This window comes from Halichoeres trimaculatus, unplaced genomic scaffold (genome assembly GCF_033239565.1).
Source record: "Halichoeres trimaculatus isolate MK-OKI-2021-1 unplaced genomic scaffold, fHalTri1.1 fHalTri1_scaffold_12, whole genome shotgun sequence".
NCBI lineage: Eukaryota > Metazoa > Chordata > Actinopteri > Labriformes > Labridae > Halichoeres > Halichoeres trimaculatus.
The window spans coordinates 15,722,013-15,732,311 of NW_027437190.1; the positions used below are offsets into that span (position 1 = coordinate 15,722,013).

Here is a 10,299-nt window from a genome sequence, read left to right on the forward strand (position 1 = left end):
TATGTTACAATAGGCTTTTTAAAAACATGACTTTTAGAAACATTTTTTGGTGTGTAATAACTCAAAATGTCATGTACAGTAATGATGTGAATAGTGGGTACATATGTTGTCAAATACAAAACATAAATAAATAAGAGCTGTCATTTACAGAGACATAACTTGGCCGTGAATCCAAACATTTAATGTACTCTGTCGCCCCAACATGGAGAGTCAATTGGGTTGTTTTCTTGAGATTTCACCAGTTTTCTTTTATTTTTTTACCAATGAAAGATGAAACAAAGTAAATAAGGTGTATGGCTAAGATATCTCCTCTGGGCTCCCACAGCCATGAAGTTACAATGACAGAGGTAAAAAAAGAGAGGTATGATACACAAACAGAAAAATAATTACACTTCATTTCTTTATGTTTATTATTAACCATTTTAGTGCATAAAGAAGACACACATAGGTGGTTTTCTTTCATTGTATCAGAAATGCTAAAAGCTACCAACACAAAAATGTTATTATTGAATTGTGTAATACTGTCAAGGTATAACATGGTTGAGCTATATTATCTGTTGTCTTTCATGAGCAGCTGTGTTATCAAACACGTTTGTCTTCAGATTTTGCATGCTGTCCTTCATTTTTCAAACTTACTGTACAGAAAGTCATGAAACGTGAAAACTCGAATACATTTTTATACATCCCTAACAAACCAGGACCCCTTCTGTTCCCCTTGGGGTTCCTGCTGCTCAGGACACTGACATATTTTCTTCACCTGGATTTCGTGAACAGTGACACTTTGAATCTTACAAGTATGACTACAGGCAAGAAAACAAAGGTTACACAGCCATCTCACTCAGCCTGATTTTGGAGAGGACAGCGACGGCGTCATTGCGCTCTATCTGTTGGAGCAGCTTAGCCAGGTGCCCCACCGTCCAGTCAGGGTGGCGGCTGGTAACCCCCTCTAACACGGCCTTCAGGGGGCTTTTGCTGTCCCTCATAGAGTAGGTGTAGGTGATCCAGGTGTTGGGGAAGGAGACGAGGGATGCTAAATGTTTGGTGTTTTTCACTCCATGGCTTTCTGGATCCAACAATATCACCAGCTCTTCTAGCACATCCAGGTCGTCCAAAACCGTCTGTAATGGGGCTGAAAGTACATCAGGACCTGTACAGAGAAAGGTAATAAAAAACATCATTCAGTTTTCAGCTGAACTATTTCCTGTTACCTGAACAGAACAGAACAGAAATAAATGAATACCAGCTTTTGAAACTGATATTAATTTATTACACTTTTCCACCTTATTACACTGTATTGCACAACTGTCACTTACGGCAGTAAAGCAGATATTAAAACAAGCAAAAAATTGTTGTATGACATGTATTTATCTTGTTAGCAAATATGTATTCGACCTGGATTGTTTATATAATACTTTTACACAATTGAGACAGCTGGTTCCCAACCTTGGTAGACCCAACCTTAGATTTCCAGGCATACGCCTCTTGGCCATGCCCACTTTTGGATAAGTGAGGAAAACTGCAGCTTAAACTTCATTCTGACAGAAACTCACAGGAGATACATGCTCAACCTGCAGGAGATACAGCTTGTGGAAGAAGCCATTTGACTTGAACTTGGTTTTATACACTGTGAGTGTCTTTTTCTTCTTTCTTCAAGACTCAAACCTTTGATTGTAGCTGATACTTTGTCTGTGATGTGTCCTATAACATAATGTCTGCAGAATCTGACCTGCAATTGGCACATGATTTGGTTTATCCCTTTACTCAAAGAGGAAAAGCTATCCACAATGGCACCAGCTTTACTTCCTAATATAATTAATTGTCATACTAAAGAAGCCTGAACAGTTTGTGCTGTATTGTCAATCTTTAAATGGTTCTATATGTAAAACCTGATATTCATAAAATAAATAAATAAGATGTATAACTTCTCAAAACAATTTAACTTGGATTCATTGAAACATTTAGACGCATATCTTAAAGCAGGGGTGGCCATATATATATATATATATATATATATATATATATATATATATATATATATATATATATATATATATATATATATATATATATATATATATTTATATATATATATATATATATATATATATATATATATATATATATATATATATATACATTGTGCTTAATAGTGCTTAAGTCCTGGGATTTTAAACATCTGTCATATACAACTGTGGCAACTTGACAAGATATGACACAAGACATAAAAAAACACAAAACTAAATTTGTACAGAAGACAGAAACTCTCACAGTAAAGCTAAGGGGAAAAAAAATGAAATGCAGGATTAAAGCAGCCACCATTTTCCCCTCTTTCACCATCAGAGCCACAGTTAGGGGTAACTTCATGTCTTACCTTCAGTATAACAAGGTACAATCTTTCAGTAATGTTTTTATTTTAAGCTGAGAATAAAGCTCCTATGTGTCATAAAAGTGGCTTTTTTTCCATCTGTTAGGACTACAAAACCTGGAGACTTAAGTGACAAATAAAACACAAAAACAATTTGTGTTGTTATCATAAACTCCAGGATCACATGATGCTGTTTTGTTCAGCAGACCATGGCTGGTGTTGTTACCTCTTGACTTCCCCAGTGCTGACCATGAAGAGGTGACGTCCGCTGCACGATTTTGGATCTAAATATCTCCCAAGCACTGCTTGGATCAGGAAAGCCTTCTGGGTGAGTATTTTGTTCTACTTCATTCTATAAACAATGTAAAAGCTGTATAAAATGAAATTATCCTTTAAAAGGGGCATTTACAGTGGGAGGGAGTGCAGTGTTGTCAGTGGGGCACAGATTTATATAAGGCAACCAATTTTACTGTGACAGTTCATATGCACATTATTTGGATTTTGTAGAGCAGAAGGAGAAGAGAGTGACCGTAAAATGCAAGTTATGCCCAGGAAATAAGAGGCTGAATACTGCGTGGAACACAACCGCGAATCTCTTGAAGCATATAAAGATGTATCAGGGGGATAAAGTAATGTAACGAGTAGTGTAACTTCGTTACTATTTCCATGGAGTAATCAAGTAGTGTAAGGCACTACTTTTTTCAACAGTAACGAGTAACGGGTAACTCTTTACTTTTTTGAGTAACGGACCCCAACTCTGGTCATGAGTTCATTTTTAATTCACCAGGTTACCTGAATTGAAGTAGTTGGTGTTACTATGATAATGTTCTATATTAGTTCTATTTCATGTACACATTTTGTTTGTTTAAGTCAGTTTACTTCTAACTTTATCTCTATTTGTGATAAATTCTTACACTTGACCTTTAACTTAGGCTTTTGGCTTTATCTGGCACATACAGAGTCCTATTTTTTCTGAAGCTAATTTTTGCTACAGAATTTCTTGGGATTTCATTTCCAAGCTATTGTTTACTATTGAACAGTGGCATGGGATTAACACCCATCCTTAACACTGTGTACACAGTCAGGCAAAGTTTAAGATGGGTCAAAGTGATCTTCAGATTCTGTTTTTTCATCCCTGCTTGAGCAGCAGGGATGAAAAAATAACACCACCTTTAAAAACCCTGATATGCACGGTTAAGAATCAACATTTCAGAGGCCCTTGATTCCCTGTATTATGGTGACTATTTGTGTAACAGTTTTCTGACATAGGGGCTCCAGGGGGTCCATCATCAGCCTTATCACCATCTGCCTATTTATCACTCCACATTCAAGAATGTAATAAAAAAAAAGATACACTGTAAATCTACAATGCACCTGTTTTTTAACTGTGTACTGACATGTATTCAAATATAAGATCATTTTCTGCGGGTGAACATCAATGTCAGAGCACCTGTCTTTTGAACATTTTAAATGTGATGCTGCAACATCTTTTGTTTCTGTCTGTGCTACTTCATTCCCCTTTAATGCTACACAATGTGGTTCCTGTTGTATCCAGGGCCCTGTAGACCGGTGCCAAACCCGGTGAGCTTCTGGAACTTAAAAATTTTTTGCTCTTCACACATTTATAGAAAAATATGTTTGTTCAACTTACTTGGAGCATCTTCTGGATCAGAGTTAGCAGGTGTTGCAGACATGGAAGAGAAGCCTGCATTGATGTATGAGGACTTCCTTCTGAAACCCAAGATTGTGTTCTGACCTGGGGTCAACCCAAAAGCAACAGAAAAACACAAATCTGAGTGACATGATTCTGAGTTCAGCCATAAGCCTGACTCTATCATTGCACAGCAAAAATAACAGGTTTGCTCTACAAAAACTAAGCTAACTTGGGTCAGTAGAGTTTTTGGGTTCACATACACTTCTCTTTCTTTACTTTCTTACCTCTTTTTTGCCGCTTCATGTGAAGGACCCACACAGGAAGCAACACAAGCATAATTACAATGAGGATAGCTAATGGCACTGCCCCTGCAACAAAAGGTCAAGGTTGAATTTAGACTTTGAATGATTATGTGCTACATTGACAAATACAAGAATCTTTACTTACATGACACAACATCACCAGTTATGGCTGAACCCAAGACTGCTGATGTAGTTAATGCAGTTGGTGAAGAAGTGGTTGTTGGGTGTGTCTGAAACTAAATTGTAAACAAGAAGAAATGCTGCTGTTGTTTATGCTGTCAGACTCTTCTGGTTTTTGTGTCATTGTGTGCTTCTTGCTATTATAAGAGGTGGTTGCCTCCAGACTCTGAAGGAGCAGCTGACATCATATCTTTTACAGCTATTTCTTCATGTATTGTCTGGATAAAGATTTGGGTCCAGTCGTATGAAACAGATCAGAGCGATATATGATGAGCCAACTGAACGTGACAAAACTAATGGTTTAATGTCTCACCCCTTCCAACTATTTTGATCTAAAGGGCAGGGCTTCCCCATTCCACAGACTATTTTTTTCTTTTTAGCCTTGGAGCCACTTGCTTGTGCTATCTGCACAAACTCTGACATAACTGGAATTAATCAGCCGGTATGCTGATAATATTTTGTTATCACTATCCACTCACTCAACAACACTCTTGTTTAAACTCCTAGTATTTTGATGACTGTTTGAATATATAATTAATTGTAATAAAAGCAAGACCATTTCCCTTAAGCAGTATGCTTTGGTAAATCAATTTGGCTCTGCACCCTTTGTCTGGAAGCCTAAAGGTATATAATATTTAGGAATACTTATTAAATCTCTGATCAAAAAACTATTTTTCATAGTCCAAAAATTCTCCAAGATATCAAAGAAGATGTAAGATGATCAACAATCCTACCCTTATCGTTGTGGGGCAGAGTGAAGTGATAGAGACAAATTCACAAGCCAGACTGTCTTTACTGTCTTTACTGTCTTTACTTACGGCATCCTTAGCATTAAAGTTTCCCCAACCATGGTTTTAAGAAAATAAAAAAAAAAATTCAAACTTTTTATGGCAAGTCAAGAAACCCTGAATTAATTGTAGAAAAAAAAGAATAATGCCCAGGAAAAAAAGTGGACAATGGTGTCCCAGTTCCCTATCTGTATTATGTGGCACATAATGTACATTTCCCACTGTCCCGGGCACATGAGGAAAAAAAAAGCAAACACACACAATAGACGGCTGTGAATGGTTAGAAAATACGATCATAGTAGAATTTAACAAATTAACATGACCAAGTTCATTTTAGTGATACCCTAAATACAACTCTAAAATGAACAAACTACAGAATTTTCTAGTGACAATGTGAAGATAGTATATAGACAGCTGTCAATTTACGGTGTGTCTCTGCCAAGCTGTCCATTGTGGCATCACCCATTATTAACTGCAGGTGGTGCAACACTGCTAGGGGCCACTTGGACAGAACGAAGAATCATCCAAGTCTATGTCAAAAAGGATGGAGGTATTATACCATATAAAAACTAAAACCATATTTTTTACTAAATGATTTTTTTAAACACTTGCAATTAAGATCTGACATTAAAAAATGTTCATGTCAAGGAATCATACCTGGCCTAGACTGTTTTTGATAACTAACTGAAGGAAGCTAGCATAAGTCAAGAGACTGTCCCTACTTCATACAGGCAGCACTACCACCACCAAATCACAGTGGGAATGGGACATTAGCTCATCTTTTACTTTAGAGCACTGGGACATTATTCTAAAACATCCAACATCAGTCTCTCAATTTGTCCTATTTTAGACTATCCAAATGTAGATTATACACAGAGCTTACGTCACTTCACAGTCACTAAAAAAATAAATCCTACTACCGACGATCTGTGCCGGCATGGTTGTGGTGAGACAGGTAGGCTACACTTGAGCACTTATCGTAGTCCTGCCCATTGGTTCAAAGATATATTACCTGAGTAACTGATGTTTTTACAGATAGAATTTAATTCTTGTATAAAAGCATCCTGATTTATGCATACTGGCAGGGGCGTCACTAGGATTTAGGGACAGGGGGGGGCTTCAGCCCCAGGAGATGCAGATGATCAAATGTGTAACAAACGGAAAACAACACATAGGCTGTGTCCGAAATGGCATACTAACGTACAACATACTACATGGTCGTTGTGTAAATACTGTATACTACATACTATAAGTATGATTAGAGTGCCAACCGTTTACACTGTAGTATACTACTTGGTTTCCCATGATGCATTTCAAAACCTCCGACGACAAAAATTGGAAGCACACATAAGTCTATGGAAGCACACCAGGTTATCAAATATCTCTGTTGATTCACCACATTTGAAAGTTTTAAGAACATTTTAGGCGAGAAAGTCATCACGTAGAATACCAAAATGTGGTCATTTGGGCCATAAAACACATGGATATAAATTTAATTTCGACATTTCGGACATTCTGTTAAGAGCGCCAATATGCTATCGAAGAAACTTACGGTCGGCTCCAAAACAAGAGCCCAATTTACAAAAGCGTTTAAGAACTTAAAGGAGATAAACGGGTGCTTTTATTTTGAAAACGGGAAGTTCACTAGTGGATGATTTTTAAGCTAACACCGGTCTCAAGACGAATTCATCACTCTTCAAAAAATTAAAAAATGTTTACTGCTCGCAGACACGAAGACGATCCGTCCCTCGCCTCAGGCACTTTATTTCTTTGTACTTACGTTTTGGTTTCCCTTTCGAGGTAAGTCCATTTTAGTTGCTTCTCATCTTGTCATCTCATTCACTATTTATATTTTTAAATACCGGGCTCGCAATGCATTATGGGGCGTGTCAGTGCGACTAATATGCCCACCTCCCATACTTACAATTTTTACCGATATAGTATAGATCCGGGTATTTCTCGCGCACACAATCTTTTCATACTATTTAATGTGAACGCACTACATACTATTTTTGACGTCACACTTAGTATGAGTAGTACGTTAGTATGCCATTTCGGACACAGCCATAGAGTTAATAACTGCTCAACATAGAGGCTAATGCCATGACTTTCGCAGACAACACAATAATAGTTTTGTATTTTGAAGTCAACTTTAATGGTACCTGAAGTTAGAATTAAAACACTTGGGGAAGCCTCTTTCTATTATTATGTCCCCAATCTGTGGAACAGCCTACCTCAAGACCTAAGGGTAGCTCCTACTGTTCATATTTTTAAAAGTAAACTCAAGACCTAACTTTTTAGAGTGGCTTTCAGCTGATTGTATGTAGTATAATTTATTGTTATTATTTTATTTATTTAAATCCTCTTAACCTGTTTTATTTCTCCCTTTTAGACCAGATCTATCACTTCTAATTTTATGACCTGCTCTGCTTTAGCTGTTTTTATTACCCACCGAGTTAGGCTATCTCATTTTTACCATATTACTTATTCAAATTTTATTTTATTTATTTTCAGTGTCCTACAGACAAATTACTCTATCTCTAGACTCACCTTTCCAGTGGAAGTCTCTCCCCTCTCATTCCCTGTAGTCCTCTGCCCTGACTCCTACAGATCAATAGGGATGTCGGAGTGATTATTGTTAATGTATTATTATTGTTGTATTCATCACAATAATACAATGATAATAATAATCATAAACTACTGTTAGCAGGGGGCTGGAGTCAATTGTTAACTACCATCAGTGATAAATACTTACTTTTGGGAAAAACTTCCTGATACCCATTCTATATCGATGGTTTAAATAAAGACTTCTTGTGTCTTGCTTTACTCCAGAGTCCATGACAAGAAGATAGACTCCATCCTTTTGACTGTCCGTCCAGTAACAAGGAAGAAGAGGCGGATAAAGCCTGCCCACCGCTCCTAGCTTAGTTCAAACGCTGGGAGTCAATATGAAAGTTTAGCCTGTCTCTGCCTCATCAGATAAACTCTTCAGCCCTCCAAACGGTCTTGAGTGCGCTTTGTGATTTGTTTTTACCTCATTAGTTGAGCTAGCTTCTACTATCAAAGTGTTATCTCCTTCCACTACTACAAAGAGGCTTTGTTTCGTAACTTTAGTTGTCCAAGTACCGGGATGGTTTTCGCGAGAGATGGGACGTTCTCGAACGAGTCGACTCTTTTGAACAGCGCTTTTCAGTGAACAAAAATAACTGATTCGCTGCTCTGTGTCAGCCTTTTGTTTGCTGGCCATTACTGACTACAAATTGCCTGCACGTTTCAGAACGAACAGCTCACGCACGACTGTCAATCGGTTCTCACCGTTCATTTGAAAAAGCTATACAAAAGACTCGAATCGTTCGCGATTTCACATCTCCCGCGAAAACCACAGAGTAGTATGTTGAAATCACCTCAAATCATTTAGGGGGGCTTGATGATACTTTAGGAGGGGCTTCAGCCCCTCAAATTAGGCCTAACGACGCCACTGCTGGACTATAACAACATAGATAACTTGCTTGCAGTTTTTTTTGGCTGTGAGCGCAGCTTCAGCTCTCGGGAACTCCAACAAAGGGGGTGGCCAATGGAGCATTATTAGGGAAAAGTTTAAATAAGGAATGACGATGAAAATTGAAATTTTAAACTGTTTAAGATCCTACGTAGACATGTCTGTACATGTAAATGAATTATGATTAAAACTCTACTAATAATGCCCCCTCTTGCAACAGGGTGTTTCTTTGTTCTTTTCTGTAAAATAATGAAATGTGAATTTAAAAAAAAAGGGAAAAAAAGAGCTGGTCGCCTTTTGGATTGAAAAATAAAATGACAGGATTCGGTTAAAGAGATGCTGACGGCCTTCTTTCTTGCACAAAGGTTGGAAACTTTAGGAGGTGGTCCAAACTGTGTTAATTTATTGACTAATTTTGAAAACTTTTTTTAATAATCTCCAAACATCCGTTATTAAAAGAAACTGGGAGAATTCTAACTGTGAAAATGGGGGACTTTTATATGAGGGTTGATTTCCTTTCCAGAAAGAAGCCCTGATGTCATAGTTTCCTCTTTGTCTTTTATTTATTTATTTAACATAAATTTGTTTTTTGCAGATGCCTTCTAACTGTTTATATAAACGACATGTAAATAGAATTACAGTTGAGGCACTGCTAAAATAAAAATAGTCGAAGTGGCCGAGTCGTTTCAGGTTGCTTCAAAAACAGAGACATAAATTATGGTAAAAGCTCGTTTACTTACTTTCTCTGGAACTTCAGTCCCCACGACTCTGTGTAAATCCAGAAAACAGTGAACAGGTTTTCAACTTCGTGAAATCGCACAGAGCTGGACATAGTAAAAGTGGTTTTTGCCTACTTCCTTACCTTATTTTCGCGCACTTCGTGTCGGTAGTTGAGCTGCACTGAAATTCACTTTTGTACCCAGTTGGGCAGGGAGAACAAGGCTTACAATCTGGTCTGTTGCCGTCATTAAAAGTGTTGGGGTCACACGGTTTAAGTGGCACCTCGTGTCTACCTCCATAATCATCATATCCACAGTTGGGGGTGACTTTGTGTCCTATAAAAATGAATACAATAATCATATCATTTCATATCATATCATATCAAACGGTACTGACTGATGGCTTACCTGGTTTTAGAGGACACGGAACACATTTTGAAGTTAACGCGTCCCATCGTTTTTCTCGATCCGCGCATTTATCCGAGTACCCCATCGTCCCCGAGCTTAGACGAGCTGTGGGGTGTTGGAGTTATACTTGCAGACTTTGTACCTCCCACATCAGACAGTCTGTCTATTTTAAAACCTACGTGTACCTCCAAACTGGTGTTTTTTTTTTTCATGACAAATTTCCATGACGTATTTTTCAGAAAAAAAAAAGAAAAAAAAAATCACATGTTATAGGGGAGACTGGGGACAGTTGCAACAAGGGACGGTTGCAACAAGCCTAATTTCTCTAATCAGAAACATGCTAGAGTGATGACACTCACACTGCACATGCTCAGTTAGACCCTC

The 10,299-nt window shown here is 37.7% G+C and overlaps 1 protein-coding gene across 2 annotated transcripts; it reads right to left on the reverse strand.

Moving 5' to 3' along the window:
* Positions 1-55: 55 nt before the first annotated feature.
* igflr1 (IGF-like family receptor 1) lies at positions 56-10,069 on the reverse strand. 2 transcript variants are annotated; one of them, XM_074682997.1, is made up of 8 exons: positions 9,916-10,069; positions 9,651-9,843; positions 9,529-9,556; positions 7,840-7,893; positions 4,467-4,557; positions 4,304-4,387; positions 4,017-4,121; positions 56-1,147 (listed from the first exon to the last, which is right to left on the reverse strand). In XM_074682997.1, the coding sequence occupies exons 1-8, from the start codon at positions 9,998-10,000 to the stop codon at positions 822-824; spliced, it is 966 nt and encodes a 321-aa protein (XP_074539098.1). In that variant the 5' UTR covers positions 10,001-10,069; the 3' UTR covers positions 56-821. The 2 variants fall into 2 exon arrangements, with proteins under 2 accessions (XP_074539098.1, XP_074539099.1); XM_074682998.1 differs by lacking the exon at positions 7,840-7,893.
* Positions 10,070-10,299: the final 230 nt, after the last annotated feature.